Genomic DNA, 25,826 nt, shown 5'->3' with positions numbered 1-25,826 from the left:
TTTTTAAGCTGCAATAAATGAGAGATAATAAAGACAGAAGGAGGTGGGGCAGAAATGTTCTCTGGCTGTTGACCTGGCATCAGGGGCGCCCAGGTGTGCAAACAGAGGCTGCCTGGCACGTAGCAGATACAGGTGCTGACTCAGAGCCATCTGAGAGATTACCCAGAAAGTTTGGGTAATCAAAGAGACACGTGAGGTCAGCATCAGAGGGGCATCAAGTCGGACGGGCTGAGGTTTGAATCCCACCTACACCACTTGCTCACCATGCAATGTTGGGCAACTAACTAACCTAATTTCTCTGGGTTTTCCCCATCTGTAGAATGGGAGCGATTGTGTGCGGGCCGGGGGGGGGGGGGTTAAGGGAGACGTGGCACATGGAGGTACTAGAAAAATTGCCAGCCAGGAGCTGGTCAGGGCCCAACAAGGCAGAGTGAGCGTCCATTTCCTCATCCCACAAGTATCCATCGCGTGCCGGACTGTGCCGGGGGGATGGGGATCCAGCAGAAGGTCCCCTGCCCTCAGTGGCATGCAAACAGATTTGAAGACAGAATGGCACGGGGTTTAACAGCTGAATGCCTCAGGTTCCAATCCTGGCTCTGCCCCTTGCACAAGCGACTTTTGTCCGAGACCCCGTTTCCTCACCTGTAACACGGTGCTAATAAGAGTCTCTAAACCTCATGAAGCTGCTGGGAGGATTAAACATGATCATGTTTATGAGGTCCTTGGCAACCTGCCTGATGTTCATTATAGGTGCAGACAGAGACAGGCATTCCCTGACACGGGGACTGAGGAGCCTTGAAGCGAGAGGACCCCCTGGTTTTGCAGTCCCCCAGCCTCCACAGGGTCTGAGACCACCTCCCCCATCACCCATTCCCACGGTAGCACCCTGGCCCCTATCTCCATCCAGAAGGGCTCCACCTCAGAAGCCACAAAACCCACATCCTACTCCCTGACCACAGCCTCCCAGACTTCCAGAGCTGTGGGTGTCTCTGCCATACCTGTTCTTCCACCTCAGGGCACCCCCGACCCCCTCGTGCGGCCTCCCGCCAAAGCCCCTCCCGTCTGCCTTTCCTATACCCCACAGTCCTTTCCACCGCTGGTGTCTTCAGCACCCCTCCCACCATCACCCAGCCCTGCACGTTCCTGCTCTTTGCTGGAGAAAAACAAAACAAAATCGTCCAACTGCTCAAAAGATGCCTCTTTAAATTGCTGAGTGCCAACTTCACCTGGGTGCCTTCTCCTCCCTCACCTCCTCAACCCCACCCACCCAGGTGCCCCTTGAGATGAGCTGGCCTCCGTCTTCCTGGAGGAAGCAGAAGCCACCCCAAGGGCCCTCCCTCCTCTTCCTGCCACAGGACCCACACCCCACCCGAAACCTCACCCGCCCTTTCCTTCTTCCTTCCTGGAACAATGGAAGAGGCGTCTTTCCTCCCATCTGGAGCTAATCCCACCACTCAGGCAGTTGCACCATTTGCCCCTTTGTTCTCGGGCATCTCACTCCCTGTGGTTGTTAAGAGCTGTCCGCCTGGGTTCGAATCATGGCGACACCACTCAGCGTTGTGTAAACTTGGGCGGACGACTTCCCTTCCTCATCTGTACCTTGAAGATAATAAGAGTGTCTTTCTCACGACACCACGGGAAGGCTTTGGTGAGCTAATTTATGAAAAATGCACTCAAACACTGTTGGACCCACAAATCAGTGCACAAATGGAACAGACCTTCAAATCGCCTTGGAAAAGGCAATGGAAGAGTCAGGTGATGGAGCAGAGAGCCCGATAGTCCTGAAGTTTGAACGTTTCCTCTTGCACTGACCAGCTGGGCGACCTTGGACAAGACACTTCTCCCCTCTCAGCCTCAGTTTTTCTGTAAAGAGGGACAAGATAGTACCTATCTCATAGAGTCCATACTTTCCATGGCCTGACCGCCCTCATTTCTTTTTATTGTTTCCCCCTTACTCACTGTGCTCCAGCCACACTGGCCTCCTCACTGCTCCCCAGACATGCCTCAGGGCCTTTGCACTTGCCACTCTTTCTGTCTGGAACAATCTTTCCCCAGAGATCCCCAACCCATTTAGGTCTTTACCCAAAGATCACCTCACTTGCACCTTTCTTGACCCTATTCCCCTCCCTACTTTCTTATTATTTTTCGTACACTCATAAGTTGTAATATCATATGTTGTACTTATTTAACTTTCTTTCTCTTGATTGCCTCCCCCCCCCCCCAAATATAAGCTTCAGCAGGGCAGGGATTTCTGTCTGTTTTGTTCATGGCTATATCCTCAGTGCTTAGAACAGTGACTCATGCTCAGTGAGTGGTCTGTGTTGTTGAACGGAGGGAGAGAGTGAAGGAAGGTGTGAGGGAGAGAGAGAGGCAGAGAGGAACAGAGGGAGGGAGGCAGGGAGGAAAGAAGCTAGCCCACATGAAGAACTTCCTTGGTCAAACAAAATATGGCACATCCATTAAGTGGCAGATGATTCCACTTAAAAAAATGGATGAAGAAGATGCGGTTTATATATGCAATGGAATACTACTTGGCAATGAGAAAGAATGAAGTCATGCCATTTGCAGCAACATGGATAGAACTGGAAGGTATTATGCTGAGTGAAATAAGTCAGTCACAGAAAGACAGATATCATATGTTTTCATTCATATGTGGATCTTGAGAAACTTAACAGAAGACCATGGGGGAAGGGAAGGGGAAATAATAGAAACAGAGAGGAAAGGAAGCAAACCATAAGAGACTCTTAATACAGAGAACAAACTGAGGGCGGATGGGGGGCAGGGGAGAGGGGAAAATGGGTGATGGGCATTGAGGAGGGCACTTGTTGGGATGAGCACTGGGTGTTGTATGTAAGTGATGAATCACGGGAATCTACCCCCAAAACCAAGAGCACACTGTATACACTGTATGTTAGCCAGTTTGACAATAAATTATATTTTTAAAAAATAAAAAGGAAGGAAACTCTGAAACACGACAATACGGGTGAAATTTGAGGACATCGCGCTCAATGACATAAGCCAGTCACAAAGTGATTCAGCTTCTACGAGGCGCCTAGAGTGGTCACGCCATAGAGACAGAAAGCAGATAGAGGTTACCAGGGGCTGCAGGCGAGGGGACAGAGAGATAATGTTGAATAGAGACAGAATTCCTGTTGGGCAAGATGGAAAAGTTTTGGAGATAAATGGCTGCAATGATTATACAATCATGCAAATGTACTTCAGGTCACTGAACTGCCCACTTAAAAATGACTTAAGGGGTGCCTCTGGGTCGTTCAGTTGGTTAAGCGTCAGACTCTTGGTTTCCACTCCGGTCATGATCTCATGGTTGGTGGGTTCCAGGCCCGCATTGGGCTCACCGCTGACCGTGCAGTGTCTGCTTGGGATTCTCTCTCTCCCTCTCTCTCTCCCTCTCTGTCTCTTTCCTTCTCAAAATAAGTAAACATTTAAAAAAAATGTTTTTTAATGATTTAAATGGCAAATTTTGGGAACACAACACTGTGCCCAGCCTGCAATAAATTGGAGCTGTTTTCATCCTTCCTTCTCTCCTTGCCAACCCTAGCTGGCCACACACCTGTCTCCGTCCCCTCTTCCAGTCCCTCCAACCACCAAAACCTTACAGTCTCCCGTCTGTCCTTTTCCCCAGTGGCCACCCAGCTGTGTCCCACTTCCTCCCTAAAAAAGTTATCTCAGCTTCCCCAACAGCACCCTTTCCTGGCCTTTCTCCCAGCTCTTCCCTTGCTCCTTCTCAGCCCTCTGCCCCCTAGGCCGGGGGTCTTCCTTGGGGTCCTGGGCAGATGTCCCTGGTCTTTCCACTCCATACAGTCTCTGGGCGTGGGCTCCACGCACCCTGGCTTCCGGTGCCGCTGGTGCTGATAACACACCACCTCTGTGTCTAACCAGACAGCTCTCCTAATCTCCAGACCGGGGTCTCCAGTGAGGACCCTAAGGGATCTTCTCGCTTGCTCAGAATCACCCTTGGGCTTCTGCTTTTCCTGGCCACATTTCCCCTCCAGCCCTCTGAGCTCTGTCCCCATCCTCCGGCCTGAAGGTCTCTACTCAGAGCCCCTCACCTCCTTCCCACCCCACCCCACACACATTCCCTCCATGCCCCAGGCAAACACCTGCTCATCCACAGCAGGCCCCAGCTTAGACAGCTCGCCCTTCAGGAACCCTTTCTCCACTCTGGGGTTCCATCAGGCCCTTCCACGTTCCCTGTCAGAGGGCACATCACCCCGGACTGAGTTTCCTATTGCCGATTGGCCTTTCCCATCAGACCGTAAGTTCCCTGAAGGCAAGGACTCTGGCCATCTGCTCATTCATTCGATCGTTCATTCATTCATCAAATATGTTTTGAGCGCTCATGTCATGGCCAACAACACTGCTAAGCAGGTGGTGGATTGGTGAACAGGTCGTCTGGGTTTTAGATTCTGGAGGGAAGGAGCTGAGTAACTGGGAGGTCCAGGGCTGGGCTGGGAAGCGATAAGCTGTGAAGGGACCCTATTTGTTCTTGTAGCCCCAGCCTTTTGCTTGGGCTCCCTCGGGTTCACTAAAGTCTTCTCCTTAAGCAGAGGGTTCTTTTGAAGCAGAGGTCTCTTTTGAGACCTCCTGTTCACCAAAGTCTTCAGCTCAGTGGAGGGTCACCATGAGTCCATCCAATCAAAGGTTTCTGCTCAGGGGAAGGGGGCGGGGCTTGTGTTTACCAGGAAATTCTGTTTGGTGGCTGTTTTTATTTTTAAAATCCATATAAAAAAAAAAGGACAAAGACATATTTATGGACTCCAAGAAATTGCTCAAAGAGTAGAGTCCCGGGGGCTCCTTCCCTCGGCTTTTTAACCGTATCAGACCCAAATCAGACCCAGGAATTCAATGAGGGCCGTTAGCCAGACTACAGGTCTCCTTCCAGGTCAGCTCTTCAGGTGCCTCTATTTGCCGGTGTGCACGTGTGCAAATATCTGTTTCTATGTAATGTTACCTCCTGTGTAGGTCCAGGTCACCACAAGGGTCCTCAGCCCTCCTGTGCCCCCAGGGTGGGATGGGGGTCTTTCCTTCTGGTTTGCCAGGCCGCCTAAAGCAGGGAGCTCCTCAGAGCCAGTTCACAGGCAACCTAAGTGCACACAGGGAGCCGGGTGTGTGGGTTCAGACACACTGAGTCCCCAGGTGCAGACCAGACTAAGCAGCAGCCCAGGCAAAGAGGAAGGAAAGTGGTTTGGGAGCCAACCCTGGGGGGGTGGGGAGAGAAGGGAGGGTTCTTGAGAGAGGGAGAGTGCACAGGCTGCCTCCTGAGTCACCGTGCCCTGCTCAGGCCCAGGGACAAATTGCAGTCATTAGGGAATTTAAGAGGCTGGGGAGGTGCTGTACTGAGGGCAGCGTGCCCTACCCCAGGTTAGGAGGGGTCCCTTGGACCCAGAGCACCTCCTTGGGCTGTCTGGAGCCCTCCCCCACCTCACCATTGTCTCCCTCCCTCTCTCTAGATCACCATCTCTCACTCTGTCCCCGCCCCTCTGCCGAGTGGGAGACACCAGTTCTCCACTGCTCCTTCTCCTCCCCGCTGGGGTCCCTGTTCCCCAGACTTTCAGGACTGTGAAAACCACAAAGCCAGAAAGCCTAGGGGACAAGACAGTCCCAGGTGTCTCCTGCCCTTCCCCGCCCCAACCCCTGCCTCCCTCTTCCTGGCTGCTGTCACCTCCCATCTCTGCCTCCCTGTCTCCTCTGAGTGCGTCCCCACCACGTGCTGTGCCCTAGCTCCCTTGGTCACCCCCTCACCTGCCTGGTCCTGCATCGTCCTCCCCCTCCTCCAGCATTTCATCCTCCGGTCCCCCGGCTATTATTTTGTGTGTTTGGGGTGGGGGAGGGGTGGTGATCCTGCCTTCCTTCTCTCTCTTCACTCGGTTCTCTTCCTTTGTGTCTCTGTTCTGCCTTCAGTGTCTTCCTTGTCTTCCCTGTTTTTCTGTTTCTTTCTTAGCTTTCCCACATTCCCTTCTCCATGAATCACTGTCTCTGTGCTGCGCCTGCCCCACTGTCTCCCCCCCCACACCCTCACCTCCTCTGTCCCCATGTCCACATTCATCTTCCTTCTCCTTCCCCATCTTTCCTTAGTCTCTCTCCCTCTGACACTTGTCTCTCGGGTCTGTGTTTCTCTGACACTTTCTCTGGTTCTCCACCTTCTTATGTTACTTCTCTTACATTTCCCAGTCTTCTCTGTGTCTCTTTACCCCCAACCCTTACCAGCACCTTCCCCTGAGCCACCCACTTTGTCCACCCTGCCCTGGGGTCCCCCTCCCTCCCTGGGTTCCTCCCAGATTAAACACCTTCCCTGGGCGGGTTCTCATTAATGTTGTGGCTGCTTCTCTGACCAGAGAAGGGAGGGAGGAGATGGGACCAGGGAGTCCTGGAGTCCTGGAATGGGAAATGGGCAATAAAAAAATGTCAGGAGAAGGGCGGGGGTGGGGGAGGCAGGGCCTGTTGCCCAGGCCAGGGATAAAAGGGCTCCACAGAGTGACAGGGAATCAAGGCACCACCCCCCTTCCTGCACACACAGAGACGCATCCACGTCTCGAAGGGTCTTGGTCTCTGTGTAAGGCCTTCACTGTCTCTCTCCCTCATCTCTGGGTCTCTTGCAGCCTCCTTCTCTCTCACTTTCTCTTTGCATTTGCCAGAACCTGACCTTCAGACCCCAGAATGCTCCTCCTGCTGACAGCACTCCAGATCATGGCTCTAGGTAAGACAGCAGTGAGATCTGGAGTATGGCAGTCCCCTAGGCATGCTGAGAAGAGATGGAAAGTGTTCCCTGGGGCCCTGGGGTGCTCATGGATGACCTGATGAAAAGACAGGAGGGTGGTTTGGGGGTCGTGACTGAGGGGCATGCAGAAGGGGCCTGAGTTCTGAGTTGTGGAGATATCAGGATGCAGGAGTCGAAGGAGATGCGGAGGAATAAATGAGGAATTGTGGAGAAGTATCCAGTGCTGTCTAGGTTTTATTTAAAAAGGAGGGCTGCAAAACTAATGGAAAGACGGCATGTTGGCGGTGGTGATTGTGGGCGTGATGGTAGGTGGTGTGGGTGTGGGGTGAGACAGTGGATCCTGGGGGTCCACACGAGTGGGAAGATTGGATAAAGGGCAGGGAGCTCCTTGAATGTGTTGGAGAAGGATTAATGGGAGGAATGGTGGTATCCTGTGAAAAGTGGTGGTAGAAAGTATTCATGGGAGAGTAGAGTCAAGGGTAGTAGATACGTCAGAGCCCTGGATGAGGCAGCCATGGGATCAAGTAATATACTATGGAGGTGATGGTGGGGGAGGGGTGGGTGTCAGAAAACTCCCTGATTGTGTTGGGGCAATAATGGAGACAACATTGGGCATATCTCAGACTGGGTGGGACAAATAGAGGCAGGTGGTTTAGGGGTTAGGAAAAGAAAAGGGATTTGTGGGTCCCAGACGCCCTAGAGAGTTGGGGGTGGAAAGCATTTGTTCATCTGCTTTGCCCACCACACCCCACCTCTGCCTGTTCCTAGCCATGGCACAGACCCAAGAGGATAAGGACAAGATACTTGGTGGTTATACATGCATCCAGAACTCCCAGCCATGGCAGGCGGCCTTACTGGCAGGTCCCTTTCGTAGTTTCCTCTGTGGAGGGGTCCTGCTGTCAGGCCAATGGGTCATCACCGCTGCTCACTGTGCCCGCCCGTGAGTAACCCCCTCCCCTATTCCTGTGCAGGGTGAATTCTAGAGTCTAGAGTCCCAGAGCTCAGCTAAGAACCTAGAGCATTGTGTTGAACCTAATGTAGTAGCTGGATCCTGGTTTGGGGTCTAGATAAGAGCCTAGAATTACCAACACAGCTCAGAATATAGAATCCAACCATAAATCTTGAACTCGGCTTAGATTCTGAAAGCAGACTGACAGTTTAGAACCCATATGCCAGCTTAGAGTCCCACACAAAAATTAGAAGCTAACTTATCTGGAGATCCATCTAGAGGCCAAACTCTACATAGAGACCAAGATTAGGAGCCCATTCCAGATTGGTGGTTCAATTGAGGGCACAATCTACATTCAGAAACTCAGGACCCCTCTCAGAACACTGCCTAGAATCCAAAGCCTAGTCTAGAACCTGCAGTCCAGCCATAAATCCAGGACTCTGATTACAGCTAGAACATACAGCTCCGGGTTCTGGGCTGCGAGCACAGAGCCTCCGGGCTCTGGGCTCAGAGTGTAGGATAGACAGAACCAGAGCCCATTCTAGGTACAATGTTTAATTCAGAGTCTAGTCTATAGCTCCTTTTTGAGAGTCCTAGAACCCAAACCTCAGCCCAGTGTCTAAATCCCAGAATGCAGACCATAATCTGACATCTCATAAAGAACTCAGTAGTCTAGACCAAACCCTAGAACCCAGATCCCTGACAAAAGCTCACCCAGTACCTATAAACACTAAGATATAATTCCATAAATTGAAGTTCATGTCAAACCTAAAGCCCAGAACTCAGCCCAGTGTCTAGAATGCAAAGTCCAGAATGCAAGACAGCATCCAGAAACTTGGATCCAAGCCATAACCTGGAGCTCCATCTTGAACCCAGAGCTCAACCTGAGGTCAAGGCTCAGACCAGAGTCTAGAAGCAAGAGCCCAGACCATAACTGTAGTTCAATCTAAAACAGAGCCCACCCAAGAATCAAAAACTCAGACTGATGTCTAGGACCCTAAGCTCAAAGACAGAGCTCAAACCATCGTCTGAAACCCAGGCCATAAACCAGAGTTTAAGCAAGAACCCAGAACTCAACCTAGGAACTGAAGCTCATATCCATGTCCAGAATCCATAGTTCAGATCACAGTCCATTGCTCAATATAGAATTGAGCCTACCCTACAACTAAAAGCTCAACTAAACATCTAGAACCGAGGCTCAGACCATAATGCAGAGCTCAAAATAGAATCTGCAGTCTATCCTAACACCAAAAGCTCATACCCATATCTAAAACGCATGCCATGATCCAGACTCCATCTAGAGAACCCAAATTCTAGCTTCAACTCAAAAGTTCAAAATGTCTAGAACCCAGAAGCCAGGAGCCTCTCAGGAGCCTCCTCCAGGATATCAATTCTGATTTAGAGCCTAGAGCCATAGCCCAGAGTCTCAGTTGGAACTCAGAGCCTAGAACCCAGCACTGAGCCAAGAACTCCCAACCATTCCCTTACACCCAAGCCAGAAACCAGAACACAGCTCAAGACAGAAAGGGGTGGATGGTGGGATTGGCCCAAGAGAGAGCCCAAGCTATGAGAAAGGGCACAGGAGTCCAGCTGGTGTTCCAAAAGTTGGTTAGACTTGTGGGAAATTCATCAGCAGGGAAGGGAAAGGGGCCAGAGGATGGGGAGTGGTCTCCAGGTCAGATCCTGAGCAGTGCTACTTTTGGGGGTCATGGGCCAGGATCCTTCATGTAGCCCTGGGCAAGCACAACCTGAAGAATTGGGAGGCTACCCAGCAGGTGCTGCGTGTGGTTCGCCAGGTGCGACACCCCCAGTACAACTCCCGGACCCACAACAACGACCTGATGCTGCTGCGGCTGGAGCGGCCTGTTCGGCTGGGGAGGGCGGTGAAGCCCATTGCCGTGGCCAGTACCTGCATGAGCCCAGGGACCCCCTGTCTCGTGTCTGGCTGGGGCACCACATCTAGCCCCATTGGTAAGTACTTCTGTATCCTGGAAATGAGGGGCTGGGGGACTGGACTTCTGGGTCTGAGGGAGGAGGAGGTAAACCCGACTCGTAACCCTTCAGTGTACCCCCAGCCAGGTACCCCAACTCCCTGCAATGCGTGAACATCAACATCTTCTCGGATCAAGAGTGTCAGGGGGCTTATCCCGGAGCCATCACTGCCGGCATGGTCTGTGCAGGTGTCCCCCAAGGAGGGAAGGACTCTTGTCAGGTGAGGTGCAGAAAGGAGAGCTGGAGGAAGGGGATTGTTTGGGGCTGGCACTTGGGTACCAAAGGATCTCAGGAGCATGAAAATCAGAGGAGGTATCCCCAGAAACTGAGAGAGATTGTAATAGTCCGGCTGCATCCTAGCTGTATACCCTTGGGTAACAGGCCTAATCCCTCTGTCAGACAGGGGTAGCTCCTCTCAGAGCACATGGTGGAATCAGATGGTAGTTCATGGAAAGAGTGCAGAGTGGTGCCTGCACTTAGCTCTGATCACTGCTCTCATTGCTGTTATTATATTTGGTCACCTGGAAATCTGTGCTCAGCACCTCTAGAGACCTTGGCCCATCCCTGAGAGGTGACTCCAGAGACAGGGAGATGTAAAGAGGCACACACAGTTTTCTAGAGCAGCACAGTGAGCCCCAAGGGGAAGAGACAGAAGGAAGCAGTGAAAAGGGAAGGCAGTGATATCTCCAGAGCCCTGTCCAGGGGTCTCAGCCCACCTCTTCCCCATCTCTGCCTCTTGAGTCCTCCACACCCACGGCTCTGGCCATCTGTCGTCCATGGGTGTCTCCATCTCGGCCTCTCCCCTTCAGGGCGACTCAGGGGGACCCCTGGTGTGCAAAGGACAGCTCCAGGGCCTCGTTTCCTGGGGGATGGAGCGTTGTGCCCTGCCCGGCTACCCTGGGGTCTACACCAACCTGTGCAAGTACCAGACCTGGATCCAGAAAACCATACGGAGAAGATGATTGTTGGTATGACTTAACATCAGCTGCCCAGCTGTCTCCCCAGACCCTGCTCTCTCCACTCAAGACCCAGGAGTCCCAGCCCCCAGCCCCCCAGCCCTCCTCCTCCCTCAGACCCAGGAGTCTGGGCCCCCAGCTTCTTGATGGGGACCCCTGGCCCAGGACTCCCCTTTCCCAAAGAAGTTCCTTCAGGTTTTCTCTCCACTCCCCCACAACACCATTATTCAAGACCCCTTCGGTACAGGGACAAGAGCATGAAAACACAAAACTGGCATCATACCCCAAAGAAGACAGTTTTCAAAGCTTAGTGTCTCTAAAAACCAGATAAATAATAATAAAAATGGAATAATCCTAAAGTCCATTCACCTGTTCATTTAATTCATCTGACAGATATGTACACACAAGTGGCTGAGTGGGGTCCGTGTTGTTCCCTTGGAGGCACCCTCCATTCCCTACATCTGGTGTGGTAGAGGGAAATGCCCAGCCTCGCGGCATGACCCTGAACGAGACCGTCCCTCCCGAGGCTGGGTCCTGTGAGCAGGGAACTGCTGAGGTCCAGGGCAGGGAGGGCAGAGACCCACCTTGTTTCTTGGAAAACCCTATGCAAATAAAAAGGTCCTCTTTCTCCTAATCAGATCTCAGGTGAGGAGAGTTGAGTTAATCACCTGCTGGAGTTCAAGTCCTGGCAGAGCTCTGCTCTCATTTTATTTCTTTATTTCTATCTGTCATCCCTGGCTCCGGTCCCCTCCCTCCCCACAGGCACCAACACAAATGGCCTTGAACACCATGAGTCCTTGCAAAACATGCCTGTCACAATGTGTTGCTTCTCATTTACATGAAACCATTGTGTTATGGATCTCATTCTCTTTCTCACTTTCATTCATCAGACTATTTATTGGAGGGGCGCCTGGGTGGCTCAGTCGGTTAAGCCTCTGACTTCGGCTCAGGTCATGATCTCACGGGTCGTGAGTTCAAGCCCTATGTCAGGCTCTGTGCTATCAGCCTGGAGCCTGCTTCAGATCCTCTGTCCGCCCCTCCCCCACTCTTTCTCGCTCAAAAATAAATAAACGTTAAAAAAATTAAAAATAGAAGACTATGTATTGCCTACAACAGTGCACCAGGCATTGTTCTAGGTGCTGGAAGTTGAGCTGTGAACAAGCCAGATAAATCTAAATGCCTCCCCCAACAGAGCTGACACTCTGGCAGAAGGTGATAGACAAGAAACGATGAACATAATTTAAAAGTACCGGTAGAGAGGCACTGGGCTGACTCAGTCGGTGAAGCATATGACTCTTGATCTTGGGGTTGTGGGTTTGAGCCCCACCTTAGGTGTAGAGATTAGTTAAACATAAAATCTTCAAGGGGCACCTGGGTGGCCAGTTGGTTAAGCTTTGGTTCAGGTCATGATCTCACGATTCGTGAGTTCAAGCCTCACATTGGGCTCTGTGCTGACAGCTCAGAGCCTGGAGCCTGTTTCAGATTCTGTGTCTCCCTCTCTCTCTGCCCCCCTCCTGCTCACGCTCTGTCTCTCTCTCAAAAATAAATAAACATTAAAAAAAATTTTTTTGAAAAATAAAATAATAAAAGTAAAGCAGAAAGCCCTTAAGAATGAAAGGTCAGTAAACTTGAGCCAGGAGACCAGCCCAGTGTGTACCAGAGCCAGCTCAAACCAGCCCATAAAAGCCAACTGGCAAATTTTTAGGAATTTTGAGAGCCAGTTGGTAAACACAACCATTATTAGAAATTAAATTACATTGGGGTGCCTGGGTGGCTCAGTCGGTTAAGCATCTGACTCTTTTTTTTTTTTTAACGTTTATTTTTGAGAGAGAGAGCACAAGCAGGGGAGGGACAAAGAGAGAGGGAGACACAGAATCTGAAGCAGGCTCCAGGCTCTGAGCTGTCAGCACAGAGCTTGACTCAGGGCTCAAACTCATGAACTGCAAGTTTATGACCTGAGCCAAGGTGGGATGCTTAACCGACTGAGCCACCCAGGTACCCCAAGCATCCAACTCTTGATTTCAGCTCAGGTCACAATCTCACAGTCTGTGAGTTCGGAGCCCCGCCTCGGGGTCTGCACTGGCAGCTCATATCCTGCTTGGGATTCTTCCTCTCTCTCTCCCCTCCCCTGCTTGCACTCTCTCTGTCTCTCAAAATAAATAAACAAAAACTTTAAAAATATTAAATTACATCAACTTACAACTGAACGATGAATATTCAAAACAAGTTCAGTTAAGACTCAACATTCATCAATTCCTAATTATTTTCATGAGTATTTATATACTTTGAGGTTATATTTGTCTTATTGCCTTGCATCTGTCACCGTGAGCTCTGCACATGTCTTTCTCACTCTGTGTCCTGTGAAATTGTCCTGGGAGGTTGATATCAGCCCAAGCAGGAATACTTGTGCCACAGAAATTGGCAAAAGCGGGGCACCTGGCTGGCTTAGTCAGTTGAGTGTCCGACTCTTGATTTCAGCGCAGGTCATGGTCCCAGGGCTGTGGGATTGAGCCCCACATCAGGCTCCCTGCTGGGCGTGGATCTTGCTTTGATTCTCTCTCTCTGCCCCTCTCCCTCGCTCTCTCTCTCCCCCCCCTTTTCTGTCTCTTAAAATTAAATAAACAAACAAACAAACACATAAACAAACAAATTAAAAGAAATTGGCGAAAGCTTTTTTTTCTTGGAGAGCTTAAATCCTTACCCTGGAGAATGAACCCTTGGGAAATCCTTGGAGAGTTAAATCCTTACCAGCGCAGTGTGGGACACGTGAATGTCCCTAGGAATGACCCGATGATCCCAGCCTCTGTCTCCTCGTAGTTCTGCACTGGGACACTGCAGAGCTCAGACAGAGTGGAAGGCAGTGTGGCCTCACCAGTGTTCACGTGCTCTGCTGTGAGGGACAACACAGGATCTGAGAGTTCTGAGGTGCTGGGTCTGGGAACCGCATGGCTACAGAAATTCCAAAGATTGTTGGGACATGGAGGCTGCACCTTGTGTCCAGGTGGCACAGACACACTTTGGCTCACATATGCAACAGCCATACAAGCTCTGTGGAGCAAAGGGGACAAGAGCAGCTGTGTACTAAGGTACCTTCAGGCCCCTGGTGAGATGATGATACAGCCATGCTGTAATTCTTGGCCTATATCCTTCTATAACGCTAAATAAAAGTCAGTTTTTTTTTAATTTTTTTAAATGTTTATTTATTTTTGACAGAGAGAGAGACAGAGCATGAGCGGCAGAGGGGCAGAGAGAGAGAGAGAGAGACACAGAATCTGAAGCAGGCTCCAGGCTCTGAGCTGTCAGCACAGAGCCCGATGCGGGGCTCGAACTCACAGACTGCGAGATCATGACCTGAGCCAAAGTCGGACACGCAACTGACTGAGCCACCCAGGCGCCCCAAAATAAAAGTAGTTTAGATCAAAGATTACTTTAATCTGATTTCCAAACTTATACTCCCTGCTGTGATGGTTCAGTACTGCATTTTATTGTTTCACAGGTGCACATTCCTTCACATGTTTAACAATTCTGAAATGGGAAGCATCTTACAACCAGTAGTGTCTTAGCATTATATCATGATTTAATCGACATAGTCTTTCTCTATTTCAGAGGTATGCAAAGTAATAGTACAAATACAATCACCAACATCTTAAATTGGATGAAGTAGGGTACACGGAAGGTGGGTGTAGGTGAGGAGTCAGATTGAGGTACTTTTTTTTAAGTAGGCTCTATGCCCAACATGGGGCTTGATCTCAAGACCCTGAGATCAAGGGTCACAGGCTTTACCGACTGAGCCAACCAAGTGCCCCAGGGTCGAGGCATTAAATAGATGATATTATTCCACCAAACACTGTGTTAATCATCTGTTCGTGTTGCTGTTTGTTCATCTAGTTTATTGCCTCTAACTGCCACAGAGTCTTCTCCACCTGTGCAGTCCAATATGGCAGCCATTAGCCACATGTGGTCATTTAATTTTTAAATTAAAATGAGCTAAATTCAATACACGTTAAGATTCCACTCATTAGCTGCTCTTGCCACATTTCTGGTGCTCAGTAACCTGGTGGCTAGTGGCTGCCACAATTGGGCAGCTCAGATAAATAGAATATTTCCATCATCACAAGAAGGTCTATTGGAGAGCACCACTTGCTTCTCAAAGTGTGGTCCAGGAAACAGCAGCATCAGAATTACCTGGAGCTTTTGTGATGTCAGAGTCTTGGGCCCCAGTCCAGACCAAATGAACCGGAATCTGCATTTTAACAGGATCCCCAGGGACAGAATGCATCTGAAAGCTTGAGAAGCACCATGGCATGCACACAACATGTTTAAAAAATTTTAAATATTTATTTATTTTTAAGAGACAGAGACGGAGTGCTAGTGGGGAAGGGGCAGAGAGAGATTGAGAGAGAGAGAGAGAGAGAGAGATACAGAATCCAAAGCAGGCTCCAGGCTCTGAGCTGTGACCTGGGGTTTGAACCCACCAGCCGTGAAATCATGACCTGAGCCTGAGCCAAAGTCAAACGCTTAACCGACTGAGCCACTCAGGAGCCCCAAAAGGCCCACTCTTAATCAATGTCACCAGGTGCTAGCAGGTTTTTGCCCAGATAGAAGGATTCCTATCTCCCTACACCCTCAGCAGTGCCTGCGTTTCGTTCATTAGTCCAGCAAAGATTCATTGAATTTTATTATACCCCAGGTACTGTTTTATTTTTTTTTATTTTTTTTTCAACGTTTATTTATTTTTGGGACAGAGAGAGACAGAGCATGAACGGGGGAGGGGCAGAGAGAGAGGGAGACACAGAATCAGAAACAGGCTCCAGGCTCCGAGCCGTCAGCCCAGAGCCCGATGCAGGGCTCGAACTCGCGGACCGCGAGATCGTGACCTGAGCTGAAGTCGGACGCTTAACCGACTGCGCCACCCAGGCGCCCCCCCCCCCCACCAGGTACTGTTTTAAAACAAAACAGATAAACACCTCTGCCCCCAGGGAACTCACTTCTAAAGGAGAGGCAGACAGGAAATAAATAAATGAATAAGTAAATACATAAAGCATTACAGATGGGAGTGAGTGCCTTGAATAAAAGTAAAGCAGAGTAAGGGGATAGAAAATGTCAGAGGAGGGTTACGATTTCAGGAGGTGTTACACAACGAAGGGTTAACTCAACAGGCCTGAGTCGTCCACAACCTGCACAGAAAGAAAGGCTTGCAAGCCTCTTGGTGGCTCAGTCGGTTCAGCATCTGACACTTGATTTCGGCTCAGGTCACGATCTCTCGGTTTGTGGGTTCAAGCCCTGCATCGGGCTGTGCCCTGACAGTGCAGAGCCTGCTTGGGATTCTGTCTCCCTCTCTCTCTGCCCCTCCCCTGCTCTCTGTCTCTCAAAAATAAATAAACTAAAAACAAATTTTTTTAATTAAAAAAAAAAGTTTTGCATTAGTGTGTTATTTTGCCTGGTAACGGTGTCTTTGTTTACCTGGGGGCCTTGGTTGTGCCACATAGTCTATCCTAATAAAAATGACAAGGTAGAGGGTGTCTCAGTGGTTCAGTCGATTAAGCATCTGACTCTTGATTTCAGCTCAGGTCATGATCTCACGGCTTCGTGGGTTAGAGCCCAAGGCTTCGTGGGCTCTTCGCTGACAGCATGGAGCCTGCTTGGGATTCCCTCTCATCTTCTCTCTGCCCCTCCCCCACCTGTGCTGTCTGTCTCTCTCAAAATAAATAAATAAACTTTAAAAAAAACTAAAAAAAAAACCACATGACATGGTAGAGGCCTTGGGGCAGTTTGACCTCTGCAGGGGCTGGAGACTAAGGTCAGCTATGCAAGCAGAAGGCCATGTGCCCATGTGACTGACCCCAAATAAAAGCCCTGGACACCAGGGGCGCCTGGGTGGCTCGGTCAGTGAAGCGTCCGACTTCGGTTCGGGTCATGATCTCACGGTCCGTGAGTTCGGGCCCCGCGTCGGGCTCTGTGCCGACAGCTCGGAGCCTGGAGCCTGCTTCGGATTCTGTGCCTCCCTCTCTCTCTGCTCCTCCCCTGTTCATGCTCTGCCTCTCTCTGTCTCAAAAATAAATAAAGGTTTAAAAAAAAAGCCGTGGACACCAAAGCTTAGGGGAGGTTCTGTGGTTGACAGTACTCTGTATGTGCTGTCACACATCGCTGCTGGGAGAAACAGGCAGTGTCTGCACAGCTCTACTGAGAGAGGACGTCCAGAAGCTTGTGCCTGGGCCTCTCTTGGACTCTGCCTTGTGCACCATTTCCCCCTGCTTATTTTATGCTACACTTTTACTTGTAATAAACTGAAACCACAGTATAGCAGCTTCCTTAGGTTCTGTGAGTCCTTCTAGTGATTCGTTGAACCTGTCCTGGGAATTGTGAGTCCTTCTAGTGATTCGTTGAACCTGTCCTGGGAATTGTGAGTCCTTCTAGTCATTTGTTGAACCTGTCCTGGGAATTGTGAGTCCTTCTAGTCATTTGTTGAACCTGTCCTGGGAATTGTGAGTCCTTCTAGTCATTCGTTGAAACTGCCCTGGGAATTACCAACTATGGTGGTCAGGAAAGTCTTCAAAGAGAGAATGAAAAGAATCAATGAGGTGGCTCAGTCGGTTAAGCGTCCGACTTCGGCTCAGGTCATGATCCCATGGTCCGTGAGTTCAAGCCCCGCGTCGGGCTCTGTGCTGACAGCTCAGAGCCTGGAGCCTGTTTCAGATTCTGTGTCTCCCTCTCTCTCCGCCCCTCCCCTGTTCATGCTCTGTCTCTCTGTCTCAAAAATAAATAAACGTTAAAAAAAAATTAAAAAAAAAAAAAAAAAGAATCGATGAGACCAGACATCTGGCTTGGAAAAGTCCTCCTGTCGGGGGAACAGCAGGTTCTGAGCGTGAGCCTGGCATCAGAAGGGCGGGAAAGAGGGGAGGGTCAATGATGTCAGAGGACCACTGGGGCCAGATGGTGTAGAGGCTTGTCAGCCACCATAAGGACATGGGACATTCACTCTGAGTGAGCTGGGGGCATTGCAGGGTTTTGAGAAGAGGAGTGATCTGTTCCGACTTACGTTTTCTTAAAAGGTCACTCTGGCTGCCACGTCAAAAACAGAGTGAAGGTGGACAGGCCAGAAACAGGGAGACCAGGTAGAAAATTTGCAATAACCCCGGGTGAGAGATGATGGCGGCTGGGAGGTGCCAGGAGGCAAGGATGGAAGGTGTTGAGAAACGGTCAGATCGGGGATCTATTTCGAAGGCAGAGCAGACAGGGTTTGGTAATAAAATGGACATGTGATGTAGGGGCAGGAATCCAAAAGGGAGATGAAGGTTTTTTCACTGCTGAGGACTGGAAGGAAGGAGAGACCACCAGTGGAGAAGGTCAAGACTCTGCGAGAGGAGCCTGTTTGGACCTGGAGAGCTGCTGAGAGCCCGGGGTTTGGTTTTGGACATGCAGATGTGGGGCAGGCAGTTGGATGTCAAGTTGAGAGTTCAGGAGAAACATCTGGCTGGAGACGTAAATTTGGGAGTCGTCAGCAGGTAGATGGCACGTAAAGCCACGAGGCCAGATGAGATCACCGAGGGAGTGAGTGTAGACTGAGGAGAGGACAGGACCAAGTGCCCAGCCCTGAGGTGCTCCGCCATGTAGAGACGGGCCAGGAGAAAGCAGCACCAGACACGGATGAGGAGGAGCCAGTGAACAATGAGGAAGACCAGGAGAGTATAGTGTCCCAGAAGCCAAGGAAAACACAAAATCTCTGAAGGAACAGAGTGACCCACTTGTTAAACGCTGCTGATAGCTCAAGTAAGATGGGTTCAGCAACACTGAGGTTTTTGGTGCCATGGAGTGGGCTTGAGAGAGACTAGGAGGACAAGAGTTGCAGACAGTGATGGGGCGCCTGGGTGGCGCAGTCGGTTAAGCGTCCGACTTCAGCCAGGTCACGATCTCGCGGTCCGGGAGTTCGAGCCCCGCGTCGGGCTCTGGGCTGATGGCTCAGAGCCTGGAGCCTGTTTCCGATTCTGTGTCTCCCTCTCTCTCTGCCCCTCGCCCGTTCATGCTCTGTCTCTCTCTGTCCCAAAAATAAATAAACGTTGAAAAAAAAATTAAAAAAAAAAAAAAAAAAAAGAGTTGCAGACAGTGAGTGTAGGAGAATTGCAGTCAAGGGGAGAAAAAAAATGGGCCAAAAAAAAAAAAATTGGGGCCAGAATGCTCAAGGAGAGCATGAAGGTTTGAGAGGTTTGGTTTTTGTTCCAATTCTTTTAATGGAACATGGGAGCAACTGTATGTAATATGTTCGTATGTTCATGGAGAAGGACAAAAATTGACGCAGGCAAGGGAGCAGAGAAATGCTGGCTGCACAATGTTCCCAGGGAGGTGAGAAGGGACGGGAGGTGAGAAGGGACTTGTGCCTCCACCCCAGGCACAAGTGGAGGGGTCTGTCTTAGAGGGAGGTGCAGGCTGTTCACCTACAGAAATAGGAGAGGAGGCAGAGGATGTGGGCGCAGACACAGGTAGGTGGCAAGAGTGACCTTTCTAGTTTTCGCTATTCTGATGGGTGAAAAGTGGTTTGCTGTTGCTGCACGGCAAAGATGATGACTGGGACCGACATCCTTAACAACATGGACCCAGATACAGAGAATAATTTGTGCGTCTCGACATTTTTTTTTAAAGTTTATTGATTTATTGAGAGAGAGAGAGAGTGTGTGAGCGAGCGTGCACAAGCACGGTGGCCGGGGAGGGCAGAGATAAAGGGAAGAGAGAGAATCCCAAGCAGGCTCTGCATTATCAGCACAAAGCCCAATGTGGGGCTCGAACTCATGAGCCACGAGATCATGACCTGAGTTGAGATTAAGAGTCAGACGCTGAACCCACTGAGCCACCCAGGTGCCCCTCCATCTCGATGCCTTTGTTTCTCTCTCTCTCTCTGCATTTCCTCTGTTCTCTCCTACCCACCCTGTCTTTCTATCTCTGTGTATTTATCCCTTTGTATCTTTCTCTGTCTCCCCCTCCCTTCATGTTTGCATTGGGGCCTCTCCTCTGAGCCTGGGTGTGGGGCCAACTTTCTCATCCCAGCCAGCCAGCACTTCCAACCAGAACTTCCAGTCCTTGCTTGACAAAGAACCCCATTTTGAAGCCAAGCTAGGGTGGGGCCTCTGGAAACCTCAGGCTACCTCCATTTCCAGCCTTACTTAATTAACAAGCACATTTGTGTCCCTTGGTCTCTGTCGGGCTCTCATCTAAGCAACCTTCAAATATTAACTCATTTAACCCTCCTCTTTGAGGTATGTGCTGTTAATAGCACCATTTTGCAAATGGGGACAATGAGTGGCCATGTCACTTGGCCACTTGGACTCACATCATTTGCGTCTCAACTCTGAACCACTAAGGCCACTGTCTCTTTTTCTAGTCCTTTCTCCACCCCTGCCCTCTGACAGGGAAAAGACCCTGATTTATGAGACAGTACAGCTGGATTTGGTCTAGTTCTGGGACTTTCAGCAGCTCACTGCCCTCCATGGGCTCCAGCTGCCTTATTGATCATGTGAGGGGATGGAATGCACCCAACTCTTGGTGGGTCTATGACTTCACTTCAACATGAGTCAGCAGCCTAAGTCCTGGCCAATCATAAACCCTAATATCAGCATTGACCTGGTACTCACCCCTAAGCAAATACCAAAGCCAGCCACCCCTACTCCAGGATCCAGCCCTTCCCAAGTGAGAAAGCCTTTTCTGGAAGTGTGGACCCAGGCCACAAGAGGGCATAGGTACCCGGACTTCCCACACAAGAGTGTCAGTCACCTCACTTAACCTGCATCCTCCTTCCTCCCGCATCCTCCCTCCACCCAACCTGAACCCAACACTACTCCAAAAGAGTGAACTCAGGACCCACTCTGGGTCCAGCCTTGTGAGGTAAGGGAATTTCAAGGTGGGGAAAGACAATACTCTTTCTGTCACCTTGAGAGAAGCTCACAGCTATGAGCCGGTCCATTCCCATCAAAACCCTACTAAGGGGAGCTTGGGTGTCTCGGTCGGGTAAGCGTCCGACTTTGGCTCAGGTCATGATCCCATGGTTCCTGAGTTCGAGCTCTGCGTCGGGCTCTGTGCTGACAGCTCAGAGCCTGGAGCCTGCTTCAGATTCTGTGTCTCCCCCTCTTTGCACTTCTCCCCCACTCATGCTCTGTCTCTCCTCTCTCAAAAATAAATAAACATTAAAAAACAAAAAACCCTACTGCAACACAGACACCTAACCTCACATCTAGTTTTTGTTATCACCATCAACCCACAACACCTGCTCAGCTATATTTCAAAACCTCCCATCCAAATCCTCAATCATGGCTCCATCAACATTCTTATCCCCAGAACCCTCCCATCGAGAACTCAGTCCTATCCTCAAAACCAACTAGAACCCCATCCTCACCCTATGTCTATTCTCCCCCCAGACTCACTTGCATTCCCAGTGCTGTCATCAGAACCATCCTAAACCTGTCCATGAACTTTTGTTCTCAGTGCAAGGAAAAAATGTGAAAGACTTTGAGATGAACCCAACAGATGTCTCTGATGGAAAACTAAGTAGGTTATTTGATTTTATGCGGTCTCTGCCTCTGTTATTGTCTTTCAGCTACTTTACGACTCTGTAAATTATCGACAGCTGATAGAGTTGCAAATCATTCTTGTCTATAACCATAACCGTACAAATGAATTTTGTCAGGTGAAGTACAATTAATTTCCCTCCCCACCCATGTAGAATAAACCAGTTCTCCATCTATTTATAAATCTATTTCAGTATTCCTTATTGCCTCTACCTGTGTGGGTCTTTGTAACATCTTACTAACTCCATCATTTATTAATGGATCAAAATAAAAACTTTGATGTATGCTTACTTTATATATGTAGGAGAGTCCTGGTTAGATCCCTTTAAAAAAAAAAACTTATCTTTTGTCACTAGATTTGATCCCTATATCCAAACTTAAACCTCTCCAACATGGACTACACCATTTTGATGTGAACCTTCACTCTGGCATCTTAATCCCTTATCCTCATTTTGACACCACTGCTCTCTCTCCCAACTTCATCTGATCTCCATCCCTGGCTTTCTTCCAAATTCTGACCCCACCTCTGCCCTCCTTAATCCTTAATCCTGCCCCCTCCACCCCCTAGGATTAATTCACGGCCCCACCCAGTCACAGTTCCAAGAGACACCTACTCATTCCCAAAACACCACCTCTTCCTCCTTCCTCTTCCCCATCATCCTGGCCCCCAGAGCTTTCCGATTCCTGCTTCTCCCTCTCCACCTACATCCCATGGACTCCCTCACCCCAACTGGCCCTGCTCCTTAAAGGCCATTTACCCAAACAAAATATTGCTCTTCCAGGCCCCATCCAAGTCCAGTACAGTTGACTTTCTAAGCCACCTATCTGAAGATTCCCTTCTGGTGGCTGAAGGTTTTGGGGGTGGGGATGGGGGTGGGGGTGGGGGGAGGCCAATGGTGGAATTTAGGCATCTCCGTGTTGGTGCTGGAGATGAAGTTGGGAACTGGAATTTGGATGTGTTGGGTTTGAGGCCCGGATAAACTTGAGATAAGGCTGTTGATGGGGTTGTGTTTGGGGGATAGGCTGACTGTAGGGGTATGGTTAAAATTAGGGAGATAGGAATAGGGTGGAAAATGGCCATCTGGAAGCTGATGGATGTAAAGATGTGCACAGGGGTTGGAGAGATTAGAAAGCGGGATGGAAAACGGATTGGTGTTAGGGAGGGCCATGGGGATTTAGAGTGGGTTTGAGGAAGGAAATAGCTTTCCCCTTCCCTCTAAGTGAGTCCTGCTGCCTCCAAGTTCACAGTGGGTTCAAATGGGGCCTGGGTGGGGCCAGATCTGGGTCCCAGCTCGACCTAGAGCTCCGCCCCAAGCGGAAGGGCCAAACCCAGGCTGGGGGGTGCCAGGCAGCAGCCTACTGAGCCTTTGGGGGTGGAGAGGGGGAGGCCAGCAACAGGGAAATGCTGAGGGCGCTGGGGGAGGGAATTCAGGGGTTAAAAAGCCATGGGTCCAGGCTGAAGTTGGAAGCGGCTGGCGGCGAAGTTCTGCACCCGGGCCTCTCACAGAGGTAGGGTCCGCCTGGGGCAGGGGCGGGAGCATCAGAGGGGAGGAGTGGGGAGAGGAGGGAGATGTGAGCTGGGAAAGGAAAAGAGGGAGAACAGCTGAGTCAGGGAGATGGGGCGGGAGGCCAGGGGTTCAGTTACAGAGGTACAGATCTGCAGAGCAGGGGAGGGTGAAGCACGCTGAAAGATAAGCTGCTTGAGGCCAGGTGCCCGGGACGACCCTGAGAGGGGAGCAAGGGGTCAGAGAGCGGCGGGAGCGGGTACTGAGGCCCCCAGCTCGCTGGAGGGCACGGATGCACGCTGTGCACGCCCCCCTGCCCCTCTAGCCTCCTTACTGGGCTCCCCACCGAGGATGGAATTTGGGACGGGGGTGCAGATTCCAGGCCCAAGGCTCTTAATGAAGGAGAGATTTTAGACTGGAAAGTGCAGGCGCACAGGTGGGGAGGAGGGACGGCCAGAGACGGGGGTTCGAGCCAGCCCTTAACACCTCCCCCACAACTTCTCAGGCCCCGCCCGCCCTGCTCCCCACCCCGGAGCCGCCATGTGGCCCCTGGCCGCTGTGATCGCCTTCCTGACGGTGGCCTTGTCAGGCGGTAAGAATGCGCGGGGGTGGAGGCGGGGTGGCCACCGGAACAATGGTAGGAGGGGTCAGGGCAGGAGGAGGGGGCGTGGGAGCCCTGAGCCCCGCCCACCGCCCACTCGAGGCCGGGTCCCGCAGGGACAGCCCTGAGAGCTTCCTGCTTGTCCCTGCGTGACCTGGTTTCTGGGCCGGGGCTAGCCCACTCTCCCCACCAACCCCAGACCCCTCCCTGGGGCGTCCCCGCTCTGGTGAGCCCGCTCCTATTTATAAGTTTTCTGGATTTTCCTCACCAGCTCCTTCTCTGATTGCCCTACTCTGCGGTGGAAAGCTCACCCCCACCTGCAGCCCCTGCCCCCGCAGCAGCCTCCTCCCCTCTCAGGCAGGGCATTCGTGAGAGTTGGGTTCAAATCCTGACGCTGCCGCTTTGAGCAAGTAATTTAGCTTCTTGGTGTTTTTTAATCTGTAAAATGAGAACATCTAAGTCCCTACTAGGAAAGGTTGTTGTGAATGTTAGAATGAGCTAATGCGTGGCAGATGGAAGGGGCTGAAAAGTTAGTCGTCATTACTTTATTAGTGTTCACTCTTCATTATCAGCTTCTTCCAGAGCCTTCTAGTTTGTTCTTCCTTTAATTCTTGGGGTGACCCCCAAACCTGATTCTACCCTGAGTCGGTCCCCAAAGATTCCTCATGTTTAGGGCGAATTTGCAGGCAGATTCTCAGGCATCATCGTCTGTCCACCCATCCGTCCTTCCGTCCATCCATTCATCCATAGCCATTCATCTAACCAACAAGCTGTTGAGCACTAGGCGCTGTTCTGGGTGCTGTGCAAGCAGACACGGTTCCTGCTATTAGCATGCAGAGCCTAGCGGGGAAGGATGCAGGCATTATTCAAACAATTACTCAAATAATTAGTTAATAATTAGTTAGGACTGTGACAGGAGGTGATGGCTTCAAGGGGCCAAGCCAGGAGCCTTGAGATGGAATGGCAGCTCCTGGCTTGGAAAGCCACCCAAAGGTCTGGACCCCTGAGCCGAGACCTGAGGAGGGAGGAGTCCTCAGGCACCTGGCACCACCCTTGGCCTGAAGGTGGGGTGGTTTCTCTCCTTTGGTGCCACTCCCAGGACTCGTGCCCTTGTCCTAAGCCCCTCCTGGGTACCACGCCCTGGGCTAGGAGCTCCACATGCATCATCTTGTGGAGCCCTCAGCAGCCTTATGAGGTAGGAACACTATAATTACTCCAGTTTCACAGCTAAAACCCTGGGACTCTGAGACAGCAGGTCCTGCCCCAAAGACACCTGTGGCGCCTGAGTCAGGATCCAGATGCACATTGGCTTCCCTGTCCCCAGCATCCTGGACTTGAGGTTCTGGCAAAGCATATTCATTATTTTAGATCTGATGGTCCGCTTAGAGTCAACTGGTTTTTTTTTTTTTTAACTTTTTTAAACTTTTTTTTTTTTCAACGTTTATTTATTTTTGGGACAGAGAGAGACAGAGCATGAACGGGGGAGGGGCAGAGAGAGAGGGAGACACAGAATCGGAAGCAGGCTCCAGGCTCTGAGCCGTCAGCCCAGAGCCCGACGCGGGGCTCGAACTCACGGAGCGCGAGATCGTGACCTGGCTGAAGTCGGACGCTTAACCGACTGCGCCACCCAGGCGCCCCAAACTTTTTTTTAACTTATATCATTGTCCTAAATGGAAAAGAGCACCCTTTGCTATAAATAAAAGGTAAGAGGAAAACATAAATCCTGCACAACGTAACGACAAAAACAATGTATTTATTGGGTTGGACCATCTGACATTGCCGGTAGTGGGCCTTTTTTGACCTTTCCCCAAACAACAATGGCAGATAAATTTTAGGTTGCCGGCTAAAGGCTTCTGTTTCTTCCAGGTTTTAAAAAGTGAGCTCAGCGAGGATTAGAGAGGTGTTAAAAGCATATCAGTCCCATCATGGAGCTCCATTTCTGCTTGGCAAAATGAGGACTGGAAGAGAACTGGACAGTGACTCAGTTTCTGAGGCTGCCATTTGATGTCACTTAACACCTCATCTCTGTACCACCTAAATGACCTGTGTCCACCAAGACTCCTGTCCCCAATTTTGAGAACCACTGAGCTAATCCTGTGGCTTATGTAGGTGGGGAAGCTGGCCCAGGGAGGAGAAGAACCTACTGGCCACAGAGCTGGGGACCTCCTAATAATTTTTTTTAAATGTTTATTTATTTATTTATTTATTTTTTTGAGAGAGAGAGAACATGAGCTGGGGAGGGGCCGTGAGAGAGAGAGAGAGAGAGAGAGCGAGAAGGAGACACAGAGTATGAGGCAAGCTCCAGGCTCTGAGCTCTCACTCAGTACAGAGGCCGACACAGGGCTGGAACTCACGAACCTCAAGATCATGACCTGAGCTGAAGTCGGACGCTTAACTGACTGAGCCATCCAGGCCCCCCGCTAATAATTTTTTTTAATGTTTATTTTTGAGAGAGAGACAGCATGAGCTGGGGAGGGCAGAGAGAGAGACACAGAAACTGAAGCAGGCTCCAGGCTCTGAGCTGTCCACCC

General features: G+C 50.5%; 1 protein-coding gene across 2 annotated transcripts; it reads left to right on the top strand.

Annotated features, from left to right (window-relative positions):
• Positions 1-5,915: 5,915 nt before the first annotated feature.
• Positions 5,916-10,979, top strand: KLK14 (kallikrein related peptidase 14). Of its 2 annotated transcripts, XM_030299396.1 has the most exons (5): positions 5,916-6,718; positions 7,508-7,679; positions 9,406-9,659; positions 9,764-9,900; positions 10,490-10,979. In XM_030299396.1, the coding sequence occupies exons 1-5, from the start codon at positions 6,679-6,681 to the stop codon at positions 10,640-10,642; spliced, it is 756 nt and encodes a 251-aa protein (XP_030155256.1). In that variant the 5' UTR covers positions 5,916-6,678; the 3' UTR covers positions 10,643-10,979. The 2 variants fall into 2 exon arrangements, with proteins under 2 accessions (XP_030155256.1, XP_032447206.1); XM_032591315.1 differs by lacking the exon at positions 10,490-10,979 and having other exon boundaries at positions 9,764-10,468.
• The last annotated feature ends 14,847 nt before the right edge of the window (positions 10,980-25,826 follow it).

This window comes from Lynx canadensis, chromosome E2 (assembly GCF_007474595.2).
Source record: "Lynx canadensis isolate LIC74 chromosome E2, mLynCan4.pri.v2, whole genome shotgun sequence".
In the NCBI taxonomy this organism is placed as follows: domain Eukaryota; kingdom Metazoa; phylum Chordata; class Mammalia; order Carnivora; family Felidae; genus Lynx; species Lynx canadensis.
This window is presented reverse-complemented; position numbering and strand designations above follow the sequence as displayed.